The sequence below is a fragment of the Penicillium chrysogenum genome (assembly GCF_028827035.1).
Source record: "Penicillium chrysogenum strain IBT 35668 chromosome Unknown utg000001l_segment0_segment0, whole genome shotgun sequence".
Taxonomy (NCBI): Eukaryota; Fungi; Ascomycota; class Eurotiomycetes; order Eurotiales; family Aspergillaceae; genus Penicillium; species Penicillium chrysogenum.
In genome coordinates, this window is record NW_026622749.1 from 5,434,885 (window position 1) to 5,458,774 (window position 23,890).

The 23,890-nt window shown below is 48.6% G+C and overlaps 10 protein-coding genes across 10 annotated transcripts; 5 read left to right on the top strand and 5 right to left on the bottom strand.

The window, feature by feature from the left end:
• Positions 1-351: 351 nt before the first annotated feature.
• N7489_002153 (D-3-phosphoglycerate dehydrogenase) lies at positions 352-2,085 on the top strand (the record flags this gene model as incomplete). Its single annotated transcript, XM_056707908.1, has 7 exons — positions 352-632; positions 700-1,007; positions 1,067-1,656; positions 1,710-1,752; positions 1,805-1,863; positions 1,922-2,003; positions 2,057-2,085. 7 exons carry the CDS (start codon positions 352-354, stop codon positions 2,083-2,085), a joined length of 1,392 nt encoding a protein of 463 aa, XP_056572210.1.
• Positions 2,086-2,379: 294 nt separating this feature from the next.
• On the bottom strand, positions 2,380-4,380 carry N7489_002154 (CDC2/CDK family serine/threonine-protein kinase; the record flags this gene model as incomplete). The annotated part of the gene is made up of 8 exons (XM_056707909.1): positions 2,380-2,894; positions 2,941-3,173; positions 3,228-3,422; positions 3,475-3,688; positions 3,742-3,769; positions 3,824-4,075; positions 4,139-4,220; positions 4,271-4,380. 8 exons carry the CDS (start codon positions 4,378-4,380, stop codon positions 2,380-2,382), a joined length of 1,629 nt encoding a protein of 542 aa, XP_056572211.1.
• Positions 4,381-4,653: 273 nt separating this feature from the next.
• Positions 4,654-5,332, top strand: N7489_002155 (uncharacterized protein; the record flags this gene model as incomplete). The annotated part of the gene is made up of 2 exons (XM_056707910.1): positions 4,654-5,144; positions 5,203-5,332. The coding sequence occupies 2 exons, from the start codon at positions 4,654-4,656 to the stop codon at positions 5,330-5,332; spliced, it is 621 nt and encodes a 206-aa protein (XP_056572212.1).
• Positions 5,333-5,622: 290 nt separating this feature from the next.
• Positions 5,623-10,617, bottom strand: N7489_002156 (uncharacterized protein; the record flags this gene model as incomplete). Its single annotated transcript, XM_056707911.1, has 20 exons — positions 5,623-5,909; positions 5,970-6,118; positions 6,171-6,321; positions 6,374-6,419; positions 6,471-6,827; positions 6,894-7,025; positions 7,077-7,159; positions 7,215-7,547; positions 7,613-7,766; positions 7,815-8,121; positions 8,174-8,281; positions 8,337-8,482; positions 8,546-8,895; positions 8,942-9,073; positions 9,130-9,196; positions 9,250-9,384; positions 9,432-9,773; positions 9,826-10,368; positions 10,427-10,466; positions 10,526-10,617. The coding sequence occupies 20 exons, from the start codon at positions 10,615-10,617 to the stop codon at positions 5,623-5,625; spliced, it is 3,954 nt and encodes a 1,317-aa protein (XP_056572213.1).
• A 1,196-nt stretch (positions 10,618-11,813) lies between these two features.
• Positions 11,814-13,290, top strand: nap1 (histone chaperone NAP1; the record flags this gene model as incomplete). The annotated part of the gene is made up of 7 exons (XM_056707912.1): positions 11,814-11,860; positions 11,941-12,020; positions 12,083-12,168; positions 12,246-12,789; positions 12,848-12,864; positions 12,921-13,187; positions 13,240-13,290. The coding sequence occupies 7 exons, from the start codon at positions 11,814-11,816 to the stop codon at positions 13,288-13,290; spliced, it is 1,092 nt and encodes a 363-aa protein (XP_056572214.1).
• Positions 13,291-14,059: 769 nt separating this feature from the next.
• Positions 14,060-19,082, top strand: N7489_002158 (type V myosin; the record flags this gene model as incomplete). Its single annotated transcript, XM_056707913.1, has 6 exons — positions 14,060-14,194; positions 14,291-14,423; positions 14,480-14,669; positions 14,728-18,580; positions 18,633-18,706; positions 18,764-19,082. 6 exons carry the CDS (start codon positions 14,060-14,062, stop codon positions 19,080-19,082), a joined length of 4,704 nt encoding a protein of 1,567 aa, XP_056572215.1.
• A 236-nt stretch (positions 19,083-19,318) lies between these two features.
• N7489_002159 (Aminoglycoside phosphotransferase) lies at positions 19,319-19,679 on the bottom strand (the record flags this gene model as incomplete). Its single annotated transcript, XM_056707914.1, has 2 exons — positions 19,319-19,598; positions 19,675-19,679. The coding sequence occupies 2 exons, from the start codon at positions 19,677-19,679 to the stop codon at positions 19,319-19,321; spliced, it is 285 nt and encodes a 94-aa protein (XP_056572216.1).
• Positions 19,680-20,085: 406 nt separating this feature from the next.
• Positions 20,086-20,915, top strand: N7489_002160 (non-canonical purine NTP pyrophosphatase; the record flags this gene model as incomplete). The annotated part of the gene is made up of 6 exons (XM_056707915.1): positions 20,086-20,256; positions 20,312-20,385; positions 20,442-20,586; positions 20,639-20,675; positions 20,730-20,794; positions 20,847-20,915. The coding sequence occupies 6 exons, from the start codon at positions 20,086-20,088 to the stop codon at positions 20,913-20,915; spliced, it is 561 nt and encodes a 186-aa protein (XP_056572217.1).
• A 91-nt stretch (positions 20,916-21,006) lies between these two features.
• On the bottom strand, positions 21,007-21,702 carry N7489_002161 (nucleoside triphosphates FAP7; the record flags this gene model as incomplete). Its single annotated transcript, XM_056707916.1, has 3 exons — positions 21,007-21,208; positions 21,267-21,415; positions 21,520-21,702. The coding sequence occupies 3 exons, from the start codon at positions 21,700-21,702 to the stop codon at positions 21,007-21,009; spliced, it is 534 nt and encodes a 177-aa protein (XP_056572218.1).
• A 316-nt stretch (positions 21,703-22,018) lies between these two features.
• On the bottom strand, positions 22,019-23,589 carry N7489_002162 (uncharacterized protein; the record flags this gene model as incomplete). Its single annotated transcript, XM_056707917.1, has 5 exons — positions 22,019-22,227; positions 22,282-22,436; positions 22,487-22,518; positions 22,571-23,038; positions 23,089-23,589. 5 exons carry the CDS (start codon positions 23,587-23,589, stop codon positions 22,019-22,021), a joined length of 1,365 nt encoding a protein of 454 aa, XP_056572219.1.
• Positions 23,590-23,890: the final 301 nt, after the last annotated feature.

A 23,890-nucleotide genomic window follows, 5' to 3' on the forward strand; every position in this document is an offset into this window, starting at 1 on the left:
TGGATTTTCTTTTTTTCTAAAAAAAAAAAAGAAAAAGAAAAAAGAAAATCTTTGCCCCGCGGTGCCCCTCCATAGAATACATAGAATACAAAGAATACATGTAGAGTACTATATTTCAACTATCTATTTATAATAATAAAAATCAATTAGCAAGAGCGAAATGTGCATACTATGTAGGATATATGCATAGTTGCAAATGTAAATCCCCGAAACCAGAGTCCGATTCCGGAGACCTTGGGGGCTTACTTAATTTCTATTAAGAGTCATCCATGTGGACCACCTGGGCATTCATCCACATCTTCCCTGATTGTTTCTTCTCAATCTGCTTCAGTCCTCTATACACGTTCAATCATGTCAAACGCAAGAGATATCCGTCCTCGTCAGGACGATGCCTCCCTCCTCGCTACCTCCCCCAGCGCCTCCTTCAATTCCCCATCCAGCCACAGCTCTGCTTTCAACCGTACGGTTCCAGTGAACGCTAAGCCCCTCAAGCCATTCGCTACAGAAGATATCAAGGTCCTGCTCCTGGAGAATGTCAACCAGACCGGCCGCGAAATACTTTCCCAGCAAGGCTACCAGGTGGAATTCCTGAAGTCTTCCCTCCCAGAAGATCAGCTCATTGAGAAGATTCGGTGGGTCCCAATCTAATTCCCTCTCGGTGACTCACGGAGCTCATGAATTGACCGTGCTGTATTGCAGGGATGTCCACGTCATTGGTATTCGCTCTAAGACGAAGCTCACCGCACGAGTCCTGAAGGAAGCGAAGAACCTTATCGTCATCGGTTGCTTCTGTATCGGTACCAACCAGGTCGACCTCCAATATGCCGCCGACCAGGGTATTGCCGTCTTCAACTCCCCCTTCAGCAACTCTCGCAGTGTTGCCGAGTTGGTCATTGGTGAAATGGTCATGCTTGCCCGTCAATTGGGCGACCGCTCCAGCGAGATGCACGCTGGTACCTGGAACAAGGTGAGCAACGGTTGCTGGGAGATTCGTGGAAAGACACTCGGTACGTGATGTCCTTCCAATCATGCTGTTGTTTCTGGGGTTGTTTCGCTGACTTCTCAGGTATCATTGGATATGGCCATATCGGTGCCCAGCTGTCCGTACTGGCTGAGGCAATGGGAATGTCCGTCATCTACTACGACGTGCTCAACATAATGTCACTGGGTACTGCTCGCCAGGTGGAAGCCTTGGATGATCTCTTGGCCGAAGCTGATTTCATTACCTGCCACGTTCCCGAACTCCCCGAGACCAAGGGCATGATTGGACAGAAGCAGTTCGAGAAGATGAAGAAGGGAAGCTACCTGATCAACGCCAGCCGAGGAACCGTTGTAGACATCCCCGCACTTATCGATGCCATGCGCAGCGGTAAGGTTGCTGGTGCCGCTCTGGATGTGTACCCCAATGAGCCCGCCGGAAACGGTGACTACTTCAACAACGATCTGAACAGCTGGGGAGCTGATCTGCGCTCGCTCAAGAACCTCATCCTGACCCCCCATATCGGAGGAAGTACCGAGGAGGCTCAGAAGGCCATTGGTGTCGAAGTTGCCCAGGCTCTGGTCCGCTATGCTAACGAGGGTTCAACCCTGGGTGCTGTCAACTTGCCCGAGGTTGTCCTCCGTTCTTTGACAATGGATGAGCCTGACCACGCTCGTGTAAGTTGCCTCGTGCAGTCATCCGGCTTTGCAACGATACTGATTTTGCCTAGGTGATCTACATCCACAAGAACATTCCTGGAGTGTTGCGTAAAGGTAGAGTATATTTGACTCAAATCAGGCGATCTCTTAACTGACAATGCCACAGTCAACGAGATTATTGGTGACCACAACGTCGACAAGCAGATGACCGATAGCAGAGGCGACGTATGTTTATCCGTGCCTTTCACGCAAAAGAGAAGACAGCAGAAACTAACTATTATAGGTTGCCTATCTGATGGCTGATATCAGCAACGTGGACGCTGCCACTATCAAGGAATTGTATACCAGTCTCGAGAGCCTTCCTTGTAAGATCATATCCTTTCTCTCTCGCATGAACCTACGACTAACACCTTTCCAGCTCGCATCATGACCCGCGTGTTGTACTAAACAACCGATTCGAAAAACAAGCTAGCCTTCGGGCTATGATGCTTTAATCAACTTAAGATAGATGGGTCCTCACAGGGCTCAATCTCAATTGCAATGGGACACTCTCAACGAGGTCCTAGGATGTTACAAGATTGCAATTGCCAACTCACGAGTATATCGAGTTGGATACGACTGATGTAAGAGCGGTTGAGTGTATATTTTGTGAATACCATGCACCATTTACTAGAGAAAAGCTATGACATGAATGTTTCGTTTTCGTTTTCATTTCCATTTCCATTTTTAATCTGCCATATATCATCCACACGGATTGGCTAAGTAAAATGCATTAAGTGAGAACTCGCTGGACTTCATGACCCTACCCTCGACTGCCGTCTCTGTAGCCGGGACTGCGGCTCCTTCTTCTTGGTGGAGGATCCCGACGGTAATCACGCCGACTAGTCGAGCGCCAATCGGCATTTGAATGCGAGCCATGCTCGCCAGAGTCTCGCGACCGATCGTTGCCGCGGTCACTGCCGCGGTCATTGCTGCTGTAATTTGGAACATAAGAGTCCAGGTTCCCTGATCTGCCTCCTGGGCGACCTTGTCCGAATTGACCTCGGCGATCATCTCTGTTGTCAGGTCTGTTGGATTGCGATCCATCCCATGGCGGGTTGTGTGGTGCGGGAGGACGCGGGGGTAATCCGGTATCTCTTTGTGTAGGTGGGAAAGGCGCGCGGCGTTGCGGATGGCCGTGAGCTGCATGATGTCCATGGCTTCCATGCATTCCTTGTGCATTGGGTCGGCCTCCACGGGCGGCGCCGGGGACGCGGCTATGTCGGGAGTCTGGTCCGCGAGAACCAGAGCTTGGCCAAGCACCATTGCTTGTGTCGGAGGCGGCTGGAGGCACTGGGGGCATTGGCACCCGCTGGCTGCGGAACTTCTTTCGGTCGAGTTCGTGGGAATCGGCGAATTGGGGGATTTCGCCGGGTCGTGCTGGGAGGGGGTGGGTGGTGAAGTATGGGTGCTTCAATGCATCCATGGCGTTGATGCGTTTCCTCCAGTCTAGTCGGAGGAACTGGCCTAATAGTGAAATAGCTACCGGGTTTAGGCTGTTGCATGGTTAGTTAGGGGCCAAGTCTTCTGGGGGAAAACAAGTAACATACTCCTTGAAGAAGTTATGGAGGTTCCCGCGTTTGATTCCGAAGTTTTTCACGCCCTCGCAACCCGGGAGTTGACTCCATCCGGGCATATTCTCTTCATTGGGAGTGCCCACAAGGTTGAATATCAATTCTGCTTGGTTAAGATCGCTGTTTCCAGCGAGGATAGGCTTGCCCTTAAACATCTCGCCAAATACACAGCTACAGGGTATTAGAAGATGATAAACCTGGCTAGCAGGAGTGGAAAACTCACCCAACTCCCCACAAGTCAATAGCTGTTGTGTATTTCCGTAGCTGCAGCAACAACTCTGGGGGACGGTACCACCTCGTGACAACAAGTGCAGTGTATTCTCTTTTGGATTCTCCTCCTCCTTTTCCGGGTTGTGGAGGGGCATCATCGTAAGGCCGAGCAAGACCAAAATCAGCAATTTGGAGAATTCCTCCATTGCTAATTAGAAGGTTCGCGGCTTTTCATTTTGTTAGCTCAGGGCTATGGTATATCAGTACTCTCAACACCTACCTTTCATATCACGATGTAGGATGCGGTTCTGCGAAGCTGTTAGACAAATATTGCAGGAATGGGTGTTCCAAGACAATCTTACTGCATGCATGAATTTGAGCCCTTCGAGGAGCTGCATCAAGTAGCATTTAATCTGCGGTTCGGTGAATGTAACTGCCGGGTTCTCCAGGAGTCCTGACAAGTCATGTTCCATGTATGGAAAGACCATGTACATGCTCGGTTTTTTCCGTCCTTCGCCTTTGCCTCGCTCAATTGACATCTCCTTGAGCTGCAAAATGTTTGGGTGGGAGAGCGCCTTCATGAGTTTGATCTCTCGGATGGCGGTAATGGGGAACTAGCACCAACAGCAAAGGTCAGTTTATGGCAAACGAAAAAGACAAAGGGCCAGTGGACTTACGCCTTCTTTCTCGTGGTGCATTAGGATCTTTTTTAAGGCGACAATTTTGGCGTCCTTCTTGGACCTTGCTTTGTAGACCTCGCTATCAACCAGTCAGCCGGGTTCTCTCGGTGCCAGCGCCGCCAGACTCACCCGAATGTTCCTTCCCCAAGCTTATCGAGAAATTCATAGTCACGGATGTTCGAACAGCCAAAGAAACGGGCCTGGCCATTCTCATCCTTTTCCAGGGATTTGATCGCCATATTGACTCGTCGCTTGGACTGGTCGCTCACGCCGGAGAAAAAATGCTGATCGTGCTAGCTGGTGATTATTTCAAAATTAATTATCGGCCGCAGTCAAGATGTTCGGTATGTTTTGGTTCGGTGTTGCGTCAAAGGTACACGGAGGATGGTTCGAGAAGTCTTCGAAGACAGACGGCGGTAAGAAAGCGTCAATGCGAATTAACAGGAGCCTTCTCGGAGAGAAACAAGCACGTGAAATGTGTTAAAAGCCGAGTCCATATCATAGTAGAAAGCATGTGCGACGATTTCGCATTGTTCAAAGGCCTCGCGTACGGAGGTCGGTCATACAATAGGCTCAATATAAACCTGAATAGGAACCAGCCCAATCAAGGCACGAGTAGAATAGGAGTCAGGCAACACTCCAATAATGATATAAATGAGTGTTCTGCCGATAGTACTGCTGAACAATCCTACCGCTGCGCTGTGGAAGTCGAGTGCCGTCACGGGTCACGTGTCTTCGACCTCTCCGTCCCCGTTGAACCGCAGAACCCTCCGTCTTCAGATCCGATTCGAGATTGGCGTTCTGTTAACCAACAACAGCCATTTTCAGTACACAGTACGTCTTGCATGCACCTTTATCCGCTTATACGATTTCTGTGGAAACTAATTGCTCTCCAACCTACACAGTCATGGCGGGCAATTCCTCCCACCCTATCCACATCCACCCGGTCCGACCGCTCTACCGCTTCACTGCGACTGCATTGGGCGCTAGCATGTGGTTCTTCGTAAGGATTGCCTCCTTTTGATATGGAGAATTTGTACTAACAGGATTCTTCTGAGTAGCTCATGTACCGGGCCAAGAAGGATGGTCCCGCTCTGTTGGGCTGGAAGCACCCTTGGGACCACTGATCGAATTACAATCGTCAATTTCATTTTTCCTGCGCAACCGCTTCTTCCCTCACGGCAGCGGTGATGGTTAGGCCACATTGTGTACTATGTACTTGGAGTGGGAAGAGAGGAGCAGAGAGCCGGGTGTTGCCGAGTGCATGTCAAAAGCTACAAGTGCCAGATTCACGATAGCCATTTACCAGCCGAATTGTATCATACCCTTTCTTTTCAATTTTCTGAAATGGTAACTCTGTGGCCCTATTGGCCGAGGCGGAGCCTCTATAGACAAATGACCAGGTCATATATCCAAAGACCGACAATCTACAGTCTATGTCTATTTGATAACGTACAATGTGGGTGCTTTAAAAGCGTATTTCATAGGCGCAATGCCTCCAACAGCACTTTGTACATCTTGCGCTTTTTGCGGTAGTTTGGCTGCAAGCGGGCACGAGCGTGTCCAAGCATCTGTGCCACACGTGGGAATATGTTCTTCTCTGCTGTCCAGGACAGAACGAAGATACCGAATGCTAGCGCGAGTAGCCAGCATCTGAAAACATCAGACATATAAGTCAGTTGCATCACCTCCGATACCCAGTTGGATGGTCTAAAGAGCATATAGCCAGAGATCAGGGTGTTGACGATGATCGTAAACAAATACGGCCCTAAATCGTGACCGTCAATATCTTGATGAGCAAGAAAATGAAGTGAATGGTGATACTTACCATTCTGGGTCATTGGTTTCCGGAATGGTGGACCGGCGCTCAGAACAATACTGATGAAGATGTACTGGAAACAGGAAAACAAGAACAAAGCCGTATTCTCCGAGTTGACGATGTTGCTCTTTTCCAGGTCCAGTTGTGGCGGCAAGAACCTGCATCGTTTGTTAGAATAATTTTGATGGGTATATTGTGATGGTTACTGACCACGGCTGTAATTGAACAGTCCGGAAGACTGCGAGCTGTGACAGCACAACTAACAATATCTGCCCGAGCAAAGGTGTCAATACCTTACGCGACACAAGATCAGCAGTTGGCCGTTTCCGAGACAGCGTGGGAGCAGGATCAGCCCAACCCACTAGAAGAAAGTTAGCTCAGAGACTCAAATCTAGTAGAAATGAACCACTCACTGAAGACTGCAATGGGCATAATGAGCACAAGGTCGATAAAAAGGAACTTAAACCCATTAGCGATCCTTCAACTATTTTGGTAATATAGCCCACTTACCTGGAAATCACCAAGATTTGACCCCGACGTGTACAGGAAGCTAACCGAGGAGAACTGAATGGCGGAATAAAGACTCATGAACTTGAAACAGGAGAAGCTTGTCACCAGAGCAGCTCGACCCTCCTTAATCACCGTCGGAACACAGGAGATTTCGAACAGGCGACTGGTAAAGGGCGCGGCAACGGACGCCTCGGCGTCCGACAATGAGATACCAACATCTGCAGCCTTCAGAGCGCCACAATCATTGGCACCGTCGCCGCAAAAGCCACAGCAATAATCGATAGATTGAAGCTTCTCAACCAGTTCGTGCTTCTCGTCTGGGGACATACGAGCAAACACTTTGCCGCATACAAGCACCTAGACAGCACACATTAGTTCGAGGCATAATAGAAGGTGGAAAGAGTCAGCACAACAGCCACTTACCTTTTTGAGTACATCTTCATTCCCGAAGTCAACCAACCACCTAAAGGCATCACCCGTGACAGCGACAGAGTATTCACGCTCGGTGAGAACGTTTCCTGGAATTGACAGGTCGACCTCCGCGTCGTTCATAGGCTGCAATTGCATTAGCTGCTAGTAACTGGATGTAAGGAAAAGATATTTTACCAAGAGTGTTCTGGGATCCAACTGGAGGTCGGGATTGTCCACACATTCCCATATGAGAGAAATCTTGGATGAAATACCAGGTTCTGCGTATCGTTAATACTGAATTACGACTACAGCTTGGATGTGGTAAAAACAAACCTTCAATAAAGTGCGGAATGAAACATAGTTCATCACGTCCAAGCATGTTGCATTCACGAGCAACGCTGATGGCAGTCAAGATGTTATCACCGGTGCACATTACATTGCGGATGCCCGCCTCGTTCAACTCAGAAATCACACCGGCAGTACTGGGTTTCAACTTGTTCTCGAATATAATGAAGCCCAGGAATTCCAGGTCGGATTCGGCGTCCGTCCGCGTCATTTTTTGGGCTTTCATCCAGCTCAGCTTTCGTTCGTATTTGGAAGCGCAGGCAATCACACGGTATCCTTTGTGTGTGTAGTAGTTCAGGAGGTCCTCATAGTCCGAAGGAACTGCAAAAGAAAGTATATCAGCAACACAGGCTTACGTAGATAGAAGGGGGAGGGGGAGCACTGACGTGTTCCAGGAATACATATGTCCTTGATGCTTTCCGGGGCACCCTTGACAAAGAAACTTGCTCCATTGTCACCAAACTTCCTGACGATGACACTTGCGCGGCGAAGATTGGAGACAAATTCGAAACTCCGCAGCACCCCAAGCTCGAGAGAGTCCTGAATATTGTCAGAAATGAAGCCGTGGCCTGAATAAAATCAACTCACATTTACATCCTGTCCGTCACCGATATGTCGTTGAGGGGGCTTTGCAACTGACGGCGCTATGGTGTCGTATTTGGGGTTTGTCTGGTCGGAAACATGATTCCCTCCCTCCTCAAACCTCCAGTTGGTGAATTGGAACATCTTCACATCGAGAGGATCTCCCAACAGCTCATCATCCACTACCCTGAGGGAATGGCATGTAGCCATGGCGTACATGATGTTCCTTTGCTTTTCGATATCGCATTCGGAGTCGGCATTTTGGGAAGGGCAAAGAAACCCGTCAGACGTCTCAGAGAGCAACTCTGAAAACCTAGAGTCTTCTTCAGCGCCAGCTCAAGGACCGTACTCGGAAACAGACAAACCTTTTGCCACGGGTCACTATACGGGCTCCTAGCACATCCAGCCCATCTTCTGTGAGGGTTCCAGTTTTATCGAAACAAACAATGTCCAGCTTTCCTCCCACATTGACCCTGGTCTCATGTATTAGTGTTGAAGTTAAAACATCATTCAGCTTCCGCGACTCACTTCTGTGGGCTGATACAGAATATGTTCTGCTTTTTCAGCCTTGAAAGCGCAAAATTGGTTCCGATGGTAAGTGTGGCTGGGAGAGCTGGCGGTACAACAATCGTGATCAGATCGAGGGCTCGGATTATGATCAGATGCCAAGCAAGCTGTGTTTCGTTGTATTAGTGGCCAAATAACCTTGGGAAAATGGTCTCCGAGCATTGACTTACACCCAATCGAACAAAGTTAATGAATGAAGCAACAAATCCGAGAAGGGCGACAATCGCCATCACGGCGATGTAGCGGAATGAGTCTCGATAGAATTTGAATCCAGAAGGCTTTGGGAAAAGCATCGATCGAACTAGAGCCCCCTTGGTCGTCAAAAAGCCGGTCCTCATAACGACTGCCAATGCTACTGCTTCATCTTCGTCAACATTTTGGGGTCGTCTAGCCCGGATTACTTTCGTTCCGCTGAAAAGGAAGTGCTTAGCAACCTGGGGGTGGATAGAAGGGGTACTGAGGTCGAGGTATTTGAGGGCGTCATCAGTGAGTGGTGTCTTAGACACGGGAACGGATTCACCTATTCGAGTTAGATGCATATATAAATATTGAAGTCTTGTACGAACCGGTGAGCATGCTCTCATTCACAATGCTGTCCCCTGACAACAAGATACAGTCACACGGGACCTGGTGAAGGGATGGGTCGGAGAATTCATACACATCACCAGGAACCAGCTCTTGTGAGGAGACAGACCGCCCTGCAGATACGATCAGTTTACATCAATCAATAAGATGACATATCGAGCGAACTTACAGAACCCATTTCTTAAAACACGAACATCACACTCGAAGAGAGATATCTCCCTGAGCCGACTCATTGTCTATAGCAGCGTTAGTTTTCTGGAGATTGGTTCAACTTTAGGATTAAACGCACTGATTTTGTCTCTAGCACAGTCGTTGCTATGCTGAAAAATGATATAAGAAAGATACAGACGGCGTAGTAGTAATACTCATCCATGGACCACAGAACGAGACTGGCAATTTGGAAGATATAGAAAGGATGAAAGGCCTATACAATGTCAGATATATTGATGAAATAACCAGAAGGAAACTGACCTCGTCGACGAGAAGCTGAGGAATTGTCTTTTGCTCAATTTCGATGGCGTTGCTTCCAAATATCTGTTCCCTGCTGTCTCGTTCGTCGGCATCCAATCCACTTCGCATAACCTTGGCATTAGTCCACGAGGGATCTTTCCAGCCATTTATCAAAGAAAATTTGTCCTCGATTGGATGATAGAAGAATTTCAGATATCGATAGTCAATGAAGCGTAGAGAGTCGATATTCGGGTCATTATCCTCATCGTAGCCGTGACTTGGCGAGTCAGCGAAGACCGTGGAAAGCGGACGTCCATAGATTTGGCTGTCAACTCCGTGGATGGTGAATTGGTTCCATTGGTCCTATTATGGGGTCAGACGGTTATTGTATGGGATGGGAAGTTCACAATTTCACCTCGATAGCCACCCACTGGCATTTCCCTATCGGGGTTGCCTTCCCAATCAACTTTACCCGCCATCGTGGCAGCCATCGGAAGAGGAGCCAGGCAAATCCACCGGTCAAGATGCAAAGGGCAATATAGACAGCAAACCCTCCCGAACTCGTGGAAAAGCCAGCAAAGACAGCTGTCAGATCCTCCGACGCAATATAGACTTTTTGATTCAACCGACTGCCGGATCGCCGGTCTCGGCCATACGAGCTGGCGGACAGGTAGCGAGAAAGAAGTGGATGTTCAACCGAGTCGCGCGAGGTAGACATCCGCTTAGACACAAAGGATCCCCTAGCTGACTCAAGATCTGGGTCCCTGATCCCATGTAGAGATGCTTCATCAACCTCGTCTTCCTCATCCACTACATCCTCATCTTCGTTCGACCATTCTGCGAAGTCTTCCTCGTCCTGAAAGTATGTAAAGCTCACCGTAGAGCCTGCTCGATCACGGCGGTGCGCAAACGAGACGACGCTAGAAGGAATGCTCTCCGATATCGGGCCATCGAAGACCTAGTGCGAGTCAGCTCCTGCGCCGAAGACTGCACATAAGAATAGAGATTTGACATACCTCATTACGGGCCATCTCCACATCCGACACGACGCTCATACTAAAGAAGAATCAGCAGCGATCCAAGGGTAGAGGCAAATAGTAAGGGAGCATAGCAACCTGCTTCTCATGGAATCGCGTCGCAGTCTATTTCGAGGCATAGATAGGTCCACGGGACCAGTCCCCGAGGGAGACTGCGGACGGCTTCCCATGTTTAAGAGAGAGGTCAGCGCAGCCAATTCCCCAGCAGCCTGTCTGAGTGTCGTATTATGGGGTTTTAGTATGGTCGTATTTCACCGACACAGGACCGAAGGAGAGCATATATCGCGGAGCGCAAGTTCCCACACAAAAGCAGGGTGTGTGATCTGGAGCTTATCGGAGTCCCACAGCGGAGAGCGACTTATCTCCATGTGATTTCCTGATAAAGCTTTGGATTACATAATTATATGTATCCCGAGGCGGACCAAACTTGGAAATCCCCCGACCCCATGCAGGAAATCCATATAGAGTTGTACTCCGTACACGATATAAATGACTTTTACTATATGCTATGTATATATATTGGCGGGGTTCGATAACAATCTAGAAGACTGGATGTGTCTTGGCATCATATCTTTGAACTTTAACAGGCATCTTATTGGCCACTAAATCATCGACGGGGTTTTGATCTGAGATACGGGAAGATCTACATCCACTCCAGGCCCCAAAGACTCTCAATTCCTTAGTTCCTGCAATTATCCAAGTGACTAGTTGGGATTACTACTTGCATCCTTGTAAACAAAGGACTTTTTACATCATCCTAGCTTAACCCCGGGCCTTGAACGTCATCAAATGTCATGCAGTTTGGACACAACATGCCCGTCCACGGGTGTAAAATACCTGTTTCTATAAATATATATCTCCTTCTATCCATGGAGGGGCGAATCTATTTTTTTCTATTTTCTCACCAAGGAGTTCGAAGAAAGTTGCTTAGGTCAAAAGAAGGTGCCGTCAACAACCACGGCCATAGAAATAATTCTCTTCATAGCATTGGAATTGGAGAGAGGGGTAATGGTTCAGGGCGCCACCGGGAGCGATCATATCGAAATTCCAGGAAGCAAGATATCTCGATATCTTGATATCAGGACATCAAGACATTATAGAAGAAACAGAGAATAGGTAAAATATAAATATAAATCGAAGGTATGAAGGTCCGACAAATCAAAGTATCAAAAGGTATTGTTGGGAGAATTTGCAGCCTTTGCATGCTCTCAACCACAACCCGCCAAGCCCCTCGACCACAGGGCGCTAAGGATCCCACCATCTTCCAGACTCTCTCCCCCCAAAACTAGACGGGTTATCAAATTCTTCCTTCTTCTCTCTCCTCACCTCATTCTCTCCCAACCCCTTTTCATTCCCCCCATTCATCATGTCTGAGCCCATCAGAAACAAGAAGGCGGACTTCCCGGTCGCACCGTAAGGATTTCCCAGTTTTATTTTTTCCACCCTTATCAAAAAAAAAAAAAAAAAAAAAATTATATACTGACTTGCAGAAGAACCCCGCAAAACACACCGGCCAACAATGCTCCCATCTCGTCTCACGCTCAGCAGCCTGGTGTATCCAGCATCGAGGAGGGTAAGTCATTTCGTTTCTTTTCTTCACCGGCATCTCTTTGACCGTGTTTTCTCTTTTCCTAGAATCCCTTGACAAAGCCGCCGCTGCCTCGCTCTTCGCCCGCAACCCTGCTCTGGTCTCCATGATCCAAGGCAAGTTGGGTCAACTCGTCGGTCGCTCGTCAGGCTACATCGAATCTCTCCCCCCTCCGTCCGCCGCCGTGTCGCTGGTCTGAAGGGTATTCAGAAGGAGCACTCCAAGCTCGAGGCTCAGTTCCAAGAGGAGGTTCTGGAACTTGAGAAGAAGTACTTCGGCAAGTTCACGCCCCTGTACCAGCGTCGTTCTACTATCATCAACGGCGGTGTCGAGCCGACCGAGGCCGAGGTTGAGGCCGGAAAGGAGGATGAGGAGAGTGATGAGGAGGAGACCAAGGAGGAACCCAAGAAGGAGGAGGCTGAGACCGCGAACGGCATTCCCGAGTTCTGGCTTTCTGCCATGAAGAACCAGATCTCGCTTGCTGAGATGATCACCGAGCGCGATGAGGAGGCTCTCAAGCACCTCACCGACATTCGCATGGAGTACCTTGACCGACCCGGATTCCGCCTCATTTTTGAGTTCTCTGAGAACGAGTTCTTCACCAACAAAACTATTTCCAAGACATACTTCTACAAGGATGAGAGTGGATACGGTGGCGATTTCATTTACGACCACGCTGATGGATCCCAAATTGACTGGAAGGAGGACAAAGACCTGACCCTCCGTCTGGAGAGCAAGAAGCAGCGCAACAAGAGTATGTGCACTCGAATATTGGGTTGCTAAGTTGAAACTGACAGTTTACCCTCCCTTAGACACCAAGCAGACCCGCGTTGTTAAGATTAGTGTGCCTACCGAGTCCTTCTTCAACTTCTTCTCCCCCCGCAGCCACCCTCCGAGGATGACGAGTCAGTCGCCAGCGACATTGAAGAGCGTCTGGAGCTTGATTACCAGCTCGGCGAGGATATTAAGGAGAAGCTTATTCCCCGTGCCATCGACTGGTTCACCGGCGAAGCTCTCCAGTTTGAGGAGCTCGGTGAGGATTTCGATGGTGACGAGCTCGAGGATGATGATGATGATGAGGAGGAGGACGATGAGGACGAGGAGGATCTTGGGTCGGACCGTGATGTGGACGAGGAGGACACAGATGAAGAGGTAGGACATACAACACTCACCGATTTAGATCAACCTGCTAACTTTGTTCCAGGATGGTACTTCCAAGCCCAAGAAGGAGGCCGCCGAGTGCAAGCAAAACTAAAACGAAAAAAGTTGCCGGTGGTGAATGCCCAACATGAGATTATTCGTACTCTCTGATATTTTGCTTTGCTTTCTGCCTTTTTGTGCCCCCCCTGCGTTGACCTCTCTATCTTCTAATACTCAATCAATACTTGACATAATCGGTGTGTAATTCTCGCGTCCAATGCCCGTAAAGACTTGCCCATAAGTGAGACACTTGAATTGTCTTATAAAGTGTGGGTGGTCTACAGGTATGTGACTTTGTTTGTATACTTGATATTCAAATCAGGAAGCAATACCAGAGACAACCTTGGAATTTTACATGTGTTAAATATGTCTCAGGTCAACGAGACATTGTTTTCTTGATAAAGAATAAATAAATAAATCCTAACTAATAGAATAAATCCAAGTAGTAAATAGTACAATGTAAATAGTAAACATAGTACCTAGGCAAGGTACAATGCAGACAAAGTAGGATGGCGGTGACAGGCTGTGGGGTGTGGCGTCCCCCCAGTATATTCCCCTAAGCTCCTTCAGGGGCTCTCGCTAAATGACCAGCTGTTAGTCTCAAGGGTTTTCTTTCCACCTCCATCTATTTCTTATCTTCAATCTTTTTATTCTATTCTTTCGAAATATGAGATGAGGGGTTGAGAAGTCCCCCTTGTCTTTGGACTATCTGAATCGCCTTTTCCCTTCGATGCCCTACCTCCGAAAACACCCATCATCCCCGGAGCTTCTGCAAATATCCCGCTTTTATTGCATCAAGAACGATTAACGACCTACATTCCATTATGGCGCACATTTATGAGGTCGGCACAAGGGCCTGGCAGCCTGACCCGACAGAAGGATGGCTGGCATCCGAAGTGAAGGAGAAGCTGGAGGATGGAGAGAAAGTGCAGCTAATTTTCGAGTTGGAAAATGGAGAGGTAACTGCCTTGGAACGGATGCTGGACGCCCAGTCCTGTCTCTTTAAGCCTTAATTTTCTGGGGTTGACCGACTGACACTGTTTTGATCGGAGCAGACAAAAACCGTGGAGACTACGCAGTCCGAGCTGCAGGTCGATAACAACCCTAAATTACCTCCGCTCATGAACCCTGCTATGCTTGAAGCAAGCGAAGATTTGACGAATTTGTCTCACCTGAACGAGCCTGCTGGTTTGTCTTGCTCCTACTTTTTTAGTGCCGCCCTCCCAGCTGACGGCCCTTTGAAGTCCTCCAGGCTATAAAACTCCGCTACGCTCAGAAGGAGATATATACCTACAGTGGTATCGTCTTGATCGCAACCAACCCTTTCGCCCGAGTCGATTCGCTGTACGTGCCGCAGATGGTGCAGGTTTATGCTGGGAAACAACGTGCCTCGCAGGCGCCTCACCTGTTCGCAATTGCGGAGGAAGCTTTTGCGTAAGATTCGTCCACATTTTGCTTCTTTGGAGTCGGTTTCGCTCACACTTCTTTACAGTGACATGCTTCGCGATGGAAAGAATCAGACGATTGTGGTCTCCGGTGAATCTGGAGCCGGTAAGACCGTGAGTGCCAAATATATCATGCGCTACTTTGCGACTCGCGAGTCTTCCGATCAGCCTGGAAAATACACCACTAGCCGCGCAGAGGCGATCAGTGAAACCGAGGAGCAGATCCTAGCTACCAACCCGGTCATGGAAGCGTTCGGTAACGCCAAAACCACTCGCAACGACAACTCCTCCCGTTTCGGCAAGTATATCGAGATTATGTTCGATGACCGAACGAATATCATCGGAGCTAAGATCAGGACGTATCTTCTTGAGCGGTCGAGACTGGTCTTCCAGCCTCTCAAGGAGCGCAATTACCACATCTTCTACCAGCTGGTAGCTGGTGCTTCCGACGCGGAGAAACAGGAGCTGGGTCTCTTGGCTACTGAAGACTTTGAGTATCTGAACCAGGGTGGCACTCCAGTGATCGACGGTGTCGATGACAAGGCTGAATTTGAGGCAACCAGGAAGTCGCTGGCTGTGATTGGTGTGCCGAAAGAAGACCAGACAGGCATCTTCCGTGTTCTCGCCGCTTTGCTTCACCTCGGTAATGTCAAGATTACGGCTACTCGCACGGATTCGTCAGTCTCGTCGACCGAGCCTTCACTTCTCCGCGCGTGTGAGATGCTTGGAATCGATGCTGCCGAGTTTGCAAAATGGATCGTGAAGAAGCAACTTATCACGCGTGGCGAGAAAATCACCTCCAATCTCACACAGCAACAGGCTTTGGTTGTCCGAGACTCCGTCTCCAAGTTCATCTATTCAAGTCTATTTGACTGGCTAGTGGACAAGATCAATCGCCGCCTCGCTACCGATGAAGTGCTTGAGCAGTTCAAATGCTTTATTGGTGTTCTTGATATTTATGGGTTCGAACATTTCGCCAAGAACTCCTTCGAACAATTCTGCATCAATTATGCCAACGAGAAGTTGCAACAGGAATTCAACCAGCATGTGTTCAAGCTTGAACAGGAAGAATATGTCCGGGAAGAGATCGACTGGACATTCATTGACTTTTCGGATAATCAACCTTGTATCGATCTTATCGAAGCGAAGCTCGGCGTCCTGGCCCTTTTGGATGAAGAGTCTCGACTTCCTATGGGTTCGGACGAGCAGTTTGTCACCAAGCTTCACCATCACTTTGCGGCTGACAAGCAGAAGTTCTACAAGAAACCCCGCTTTGGGAAGTCTGCATTCACCGTCTGTCACTATGCAGTTGATGTTACTTATGAATCTGATGGATTTATCGAAAAGAACCGTGACACTGTGCCAGACGAGCATCTGGAAGTGTTGCGCAATTCCTCCAATCCTTTCATCAAGGAGATTCTAGACACTGCCGCGGCCGTTCGCGAGAAGGACTCTGCTTCTATGTCGTCTAAGCCAGTTGCAGCAGCTCCAGGGCGTCGGATTGGCGTTGCAGTCAATCGGAAACCCACGCTTGGAGGAATCTTCAAGTCTTCACTGATTGAATTGATGCACACCATCAACAACACTGAAGTTCATTACATCCGTTGCATCAAACCCAATGAGGCAAAGGAGGCCTGGAAATTCGAAGGTCCCATGGTTCTCAGTCAGCTGAGAGCTTGTGGTGTCCTGGAAACTGTCCGAATCAGTACTGCTGGCTACCCAACCCGATGGACTTATGAGGAATTTGCCATTCGGTACTACATGCTGTGCCATTCTTCGCAATGGACCTCGGAGATTCGGGATATGTGCCATGCAATCCTTCGAAAGGCCCTCGGGGATGAAAAGCAAGATAAGTATCAGCTTGGTCTTACTAAGATCTTCTTCCGAGCTGGTATGCTCGCATTCCTGGAGAATCTCCGAACGTCTAGGTTGAATGAATGCGCCATCATGATCCAGAAGAACTTGCGTGCCAAGTACTACCGCCGCCGCTACCTCGATGCTCGCGACTCAATTCTCACCACTCAGGCCTTCATTCGCGGTTTCTTGGCACGCCAGCATGCCCATGAGATTCGCCGCACCAAGGCTGCTACTACGATCCAGCGGGTCTGGCGTGGCCAGAAGGAGAAGAAGCGGTACACTCAAATCCGCAAAAACTTCATTCTGTTCGAGTCTGTTGCGAAGGGATTCCTATGCCGACGCAACATCATGGACTCTATCAATGGAAATGCGGCCAAGGTCATTCAACGTGCTTTCCGCTCCTGGCGTCAACTCCGGGCCTGGAGACAGTATCGTCGCAAAGTTATCACTATCCAAAACCTCTGGAGAGGAAAAGAGGCCAGAAATGCTTATAAGAGACTCCGTGAGGATGCCCGTGATCTCAAGCAGATTTCTTACAAGTTGGAGAATAAGGTGGTTGAGTTGACCCAATACTTGCAAACTCTCAAGCTTGAGAATAAGACCTTGGTCTCACAGCTGGACAACTACGATACCCAATTGAAGTCATGGAGAACCCGACACAATGCCTTGGAGGCTCGCACGAAGGAACTCCAGGTTGAAGCAAACCAGGCTGGTATCACCGCAGCCCGGTTAGAGGCGATTGAAGAGGAGATGAGTAAGCTTCAGCAAGGCCACACTGAAGCTCAGGCTACCATCAAGCGCCTCCAAGAAGAGGAGCGAATCTCCCGTGAGGCTCTCCAGACCGCCAACGAGGAGTTGGAGCGTCTCAAGCTCTTGGATGCCGACCATGAGAAAGACAAGTCTGCTCTCCGGCAGCGGATTTCCGATCTCGAGGAGCAGCTCGAGGTTGCCAAGAGATCCGTGCCTTTGAACGGTATGAATGGTGATGGTCTACCCAACGGCGGTGCAGTCCAGACCCCTACCCCGGGCTTGATCAACTTGGTATCTTCAAAGAAACCCAAGCCCAAGAGACGCAGTGCCGGTGCTGAAAGGATCGAGACGGATCGTTTCAGTGGTGCATACAACCCTCGGCCTGTTTCAATGGCGGTCACGCCCGGATCTATGGCTACCCGTCAAAGTGCGGCCATCTCTCCTGGTCTCGAGTCGGTCGAGGTGGAGCTCGAGAACTTGCTTTCTGAAGAGGAGGACTTGAATGAGGAAGTCGCCATGGGTCTTATCCGCAACTTGAAGATTCCGCTCCCAACTTCGACACCACCTCCAACTGAGAAGGAAGTCCTGTTCCCAGCATACCTGATTAACCTTGTTACGTCGGAGATGTGGAACAACGGATTTGTTAAGGAGTCGGAGCGATTCTTGGCCAATGTTATGCAGTCCATCCAGCAAGAAGTCATGCAGCATGATGGGGACGACGCGATCAATCCCGGTGCCTTCTGGTTATCCAACGTGCACGAGATGCTATCCTTTGTCTTCCTGGCCGAGGATTGGTATGAAGCACAAAAGACCGAGAACTACGAGTATGACCGCCTGTTGGAAATTGTCAAGCACGACCTCGAGAGCTTGGAATTCAACATCTATCACACTTGGATGAAGGTGCTGAAGAAGAAGTTGTACAAGATGATCGTTCCAGCCATCATCGAGTCTCAATCACTTCCCGGCTTTGTCACCAGTGAAACGAATCGCTTCCTTGGAAAGCTTCTGCCCTCCAACAACAACCCCGCTTACAGCATGGACAACCTCCTCAGTCTATTGAACGGTGTTTACAAGGCAATGAAGGCCTTCTACCTTGAGGACGCCATCATCCTCCAGACCGTCACGGAGCTCTTGCGCTTGGTTGGTGTCACTGCTTTCAACGATCTCCTCATGCGGCGTAACTTCCTGTCGTGGAAGCGTGGCCTGCAAATCAACTACAACATCACTCGTATTGAGGAGTGGTGCAAGAGTCATGATATGCCAGAGGGGACGTTGAAGCTAGAGCATTTGATGGTAAGGTTCCTTGTCTGATATTCGTTTGGTCATTATACTAACACCTACACAGCAAGCGACCAAGCTTCTGCAGTTGAAGAAGGCTACTCTGAATGATATTGAGATCATTCAGGATATTTGCTGGATGTAAGTAAACCCTGGAAGTGTCTTCTCCGACGAATTCGCCTAACTAATTTTGTGCAGGCTGTCTCCGAACCAAATTCAGAAACTGCTGAATCAGTACCTGGTGGCGGATTACGAACAGCCCATCAACGGCGAGATCATGAAGGCCGTCGCTTCTCGCGTCACCGAGAAGAGCGATGTGCTCCTCCTGGCTCCAGTAGACATGGAGGACAGTGGCCCGTATGAGATCGCCGAGCCGCGTGTTATCACTGCTCTGGAGACCTATACCCCATCTTGGCTACAAACACCGCGGTTGAAACGACTTGCTGAGATTGTGTCCGCGCAAGCGATGGCACAGCAAGAGAAGCTCGACTGGGATAACGGGGTGGTTGAGGAATAGATCTGTACTGTTGTATATTAGACTTTGGGATTTCCTGTGAGCTACGGATTACGACTTGCCTGGATTATCCACGGCCTCTGCGATACAGTGATGCGCATGATTTTCATTTGTTTCAATTGCATATGACGTCTTGGCTTATAGACCAGAAGAGATTGCTCAGGGAATTGCTGTAAATGACTTTTTCTCTCCTAACGTAAACGACCAAGCCGGATACACAAATAAAATGTCCAAAGTGTTTACCTGGTCTCATCGTGAGTAGGCTCACTATCCATACGCTCTTTCAGGCTGTTCTCGACTTTCGCTTTTTCTTGACTCTCGAATTGCTCGTGAAATGTCAGTGTGTACTCATCTGGCTCCCACGATAGAGCCTTGGTGTCCATCTCCATCAACTTTCGAGCGACTATCAATTCCATCTCCTCCTTTTCCTCCTCATCCAATAGGCCCAATCTCTCTTTCCATGTCTCGACTCCCTCGGGATCCTTCGTAGGTCCAAAAAACCGCGGGTCAACGTTGATCCTTTTGTGAGTATATCAATTTCAGTACCAAAGCCTCTTTCATGAGTGATGATGAAGGCCCCGATCGGTCTTAAGACGTCATGTTGAAGAAATTGAAGGAGCCAGTTGTCGAATATTTCTTCGGCTTGCTCCCAGACTAGGTCATCAGGGGTCATTTGCATCCATGGATGTTTTCTGTGTAGTCAAAAGTTCAGTGGGGGAGTCACTCGAATAGTCCAGGATTGTGTGGAAAGAGACCATTTCAGGGGCTTCACATGATATTTGAGAGAACCTGGGAGACACTTGACAAGTCATTTCCAAGAACTAGATCCATAATATATCTGGAATGTTTAAGAATGCTTTTCATGTTGAACTGGTATGAATCCCAGCACCTGGGGTCGATATATGCGGTCAGCGGTAGCGCAGTGGGGCAGACTCTTAATCTTCAACTTCGCATCTAATACTGACTCATACCAACATCTGAACCCATCTCTATCTACACAGCCAAAATGACTCTCACCAAGCTCAACTTCATCACCGGCAACAAAAACAAGCTCCTCGAGGTGCGGGCTATCCTCGGCAAGGTCATTGAAGTGGACAACCAGGAGGTTGATGTCCCAGAGATCCAAGGCACAATCGAAGAGATCGCCAAAGAGAAGGCCAGACGTGCCGCCGAAGCGGTAATTTCTCCCTAGACCTTTCATGCTAAAATTCTATATACTTACTAGGGAATAGATCAATGGACCTGCCTTGACCGAAGACACTGCGCTTGAGTTCCATGCGCTCAAGGGTCTCCCTGGGCCATACATGTATGTCTTTGTTATGTTCGTCTGATTTTGTGATAATCGTGCTGATAATTGTCAAGCAAATCGTTCATGGAGAAACTGGGCCACGAGGGCTTGAACAAGATGCTCGATGGCTTTGAGGACAGAACTGCCGAAGCTGTGTGTACCTTTGCCTTTTGCCGGGGTCCCGGTGAAGAGCCCATTGTTTTCCAGGGGAGAACAGAGGTGAGGCAAATACAGCCATTTCAATCTATATGAATCTAACTTTGATGTATAGGGTGCTATTGTGCGGCCCAGAGGCTCAGGAAACTTTGGTAAGTGAACATCCAAATGAGTTTTGCAGAGAATCGAAGTCTGATATATGGCAGGCTGGGATGCTATCTTCGAATATGATGGCAAACAAACATATGCCGAGATGGACAAAGAGGAAAAGGTAAGGACGATCCTGTTTCCCGCCAAAAGGCCATGTACTAAGACCTCAACAGAACAAGATCTCGCACCGGTACAAGGCGCTGGTGAAGTTGCAGCAGTGGCTAGCCGAAGGCCAACAGTAAATCGCCATGGGTATATAACTCGGCCCTTAAAAGACCATAGAAGAACGAGAAACGAAGATTCAAAAATTGTAATATGGCCCGACGAATTCCCTCAATCAGCATTCTCCGCCTGCGATTGCTTCCACGAATCGACCCATTGCGCGATCCGCTGGCAGTTCGAGTCCACATCCGAATCCTGCTCGCTGTTCAATTCTACCACGATCTCTTCGTCGAATGCTTCCCGCGCTTCGTCTGCTAGGACGCCGAATATTTCTGCATCAACGTTCTCTTCTAGCTTTTTCTCGTGGTAGCCCCTTGAAATAAATATGTTAGTTGATGGCGTAAATAGGTTTGCGAGCTCGATTGTCATACCGTGAGGAAAGTCGGTCGTATAGAACATCTGTAGTGGGGCAGCGGAGGACGACGACGAGATCGATCCAAGACTTGGGGAAGAGATCGCAGGCGTGCCAGTCGATTAAATAGCCACCATTAGGAATTTCGTCTTCGAGGGCATCGAGGAGCTATGCCGCGCATGGATTAGCATGTGAATTTTGAAGTCTTGAGCCAATGGTGGAAAGAGTAGTGATCCAGGTGGAAAGAAGACCATTGTGGGAAATATTCTCACCTTATCCTCATCGACCACCCAGGTCTTCAATTCCTCGTCATATTCATCGAAGCACCCACGGTCCTTTGCGACCTGGTTAATGGACAGGTGCTTCAGGCCGATCTCTTGCGCGAGTTGCTCGCAGTGGACGGTCTTTCCCACGCCGGGAGTGCCGGTGATGATCACATTTGGAGAAGTGCGCATATTTTCTTTCAAGAATAGAGATCTTAACGTGGAATTGTAGATTGTAGATTGAAAATGGTTTCCCCAGACGAGATAAATTCTATCGGACTAATTTTCGTCCCGGCTATCTTATCGTGGAGGGGTAAGTTACCGCATTTAGAATGTATAAAAGACATTTATAGTAATAGTAACTTGTTAATTTTTGACCTAATTATGATACAAAGGATACACAGTGTTAATTGAATCGAATCCACTCTATGTGGCATCTTGTTTCGGGCTGGTTATGCATAGCCTAATACTCATTAGCATTAAAACAATCGAAAAATAGAACTATCACTCACTTGAGAAGCTCGAATATCTTGTACTTTTGCAGATAAGGCGTTCCTCTGCGATATGCTTTGAGAAGACGAGTGGGGTCTGAGGGCTTGACAAATGCCCCGATGAGACGCTCCATTGCAGGAGAAGTCTTGAACATGGGATCGAATACCAGCAGATTTGCGCTGCCGTTGTCTCGTATTTCAAAGCCGACAATTGTCATGGAATGACCTGATTCAAAGTTAACGAAGATATATAGATGCTAAAAGACTTGGGCGGCTGTACCTTGGTGCTGGAAGTATATCGGAGGGAGATCAGTCTGGATGACCTTCGTCTCGTCTTCTGGTGGGCACGCTGACCGGAAATAGTCGGCGACATCAATGTAAAGAGCATCGCAGGCGCGTACATCGCTTCTCTCTGAAATGCTCCTGGCTTCACATCTGGAGATCGGGGTTAGTGGAATCAAACCGAAACAGGCCAGATAACTCACGGAATTCCTAGGCTCATGAAAAGTGCTTGTGCCTGAGTACTCGTTAATACATAGAATATAATAGACACCAATAGATAGACTTACTTCAGGCGTTCCAATAAACTTGCGTGTATCTTTGATACCACCTGTCTCAACTCTTCCAGAGCTATTGAACCCCATATCCCAGGCCGACTCAATCATATCCTGCAACTCAAGGATAGTCGGCCCCTCCTTTGGGAAATGTTCATGGCCAAAGCTACCCGACTTTTTCAGCCAAGAAACCATCATTTGAATATTGCGATAGCCGCAAAACCCGCCTTCCCGGCGCATCTTGCAGATATGGCGGACTTTGGGGCTACAGAGGAATGCCCGTTGGACAGAATTGTCCTGCTCACACAGCCGAGCAAGAACAGGAATCAAGTGGTCGGTCTCATTTTCTACTGTCTTGCGTCGTGTTAATTTGCCATCTGATGTGATCTGAGTTTGCTTTGATATGTTGCCACCCTTTTCCAGCATCTTCTTTAGCCATGATGGCATTTTCTTCTCGTGGGCATGAGGGCCCAATTCCGAGCGCTGCAAACCTGTTAGTATTTATCTTTAAAATGCAGGTATGAGACAAATACCCCTAATCTCTTTATGCCATCGGCATTAATTGTCCTTGGGGGACTGTGAGGCCGTGGTGGTTTGGCAGTGTTTGCTCGTGTGGAGTCTCGTTGCATCCCACGCTTGCCTCCTTTGTAGGATTCGAGCATGTCAAGGGGATCTTCATCATCAAAGGTCTCATCATATTCATGGCCATGTGCATCTGGGGTTGACCGTGCCGATGTGGCCCCGATATCATCCAGCGCCATGTCTTCCGCAACATGCAGATCCAGATGACTCGAGAGCTCGGCAATTTCTATTGTCTCACCACATCCGTGTGGGCAGTCCACATATTTGTCTGCGCCATCCTCGTCCACTGGCAGTGGAGCCGGGTTTTGGGCTGTGAACTCTTGCGGGGTTTCCTCCAGGAAACCAGTTACTCCAGTTTCTGGATGGCAGAATTCAATGTGTTGGGACACAAAACCAGCATCAGAGTCTGTAAAGGGACAAAAGGGGCATGAGGCGGTGTTGTTGTCGGTCATTATGGAGTTTTCATCTAGTGCTGACGCTGCCTGCGAAAGGAACCAAAGGTGTATGTATATGTACAGAATGCAGAAAGGAAAAGAAGAAAGAAAGCTGAAGTTGACCAACCGAAAGTGGATGTAGAGACAGAAGTATAGAATGGATTTAATTTGATGCCTAAACGAGCAGAACAAGAGTGTTCCCCGAGACCCACCACGGAGTGGCCAATTTATACATCTGCCCAAAGCAAAATACTCTCTTGTCTCTATATACTCATGTGACGCGTTTAATTATTACATTATCCAAAAACTCGTATTGCCG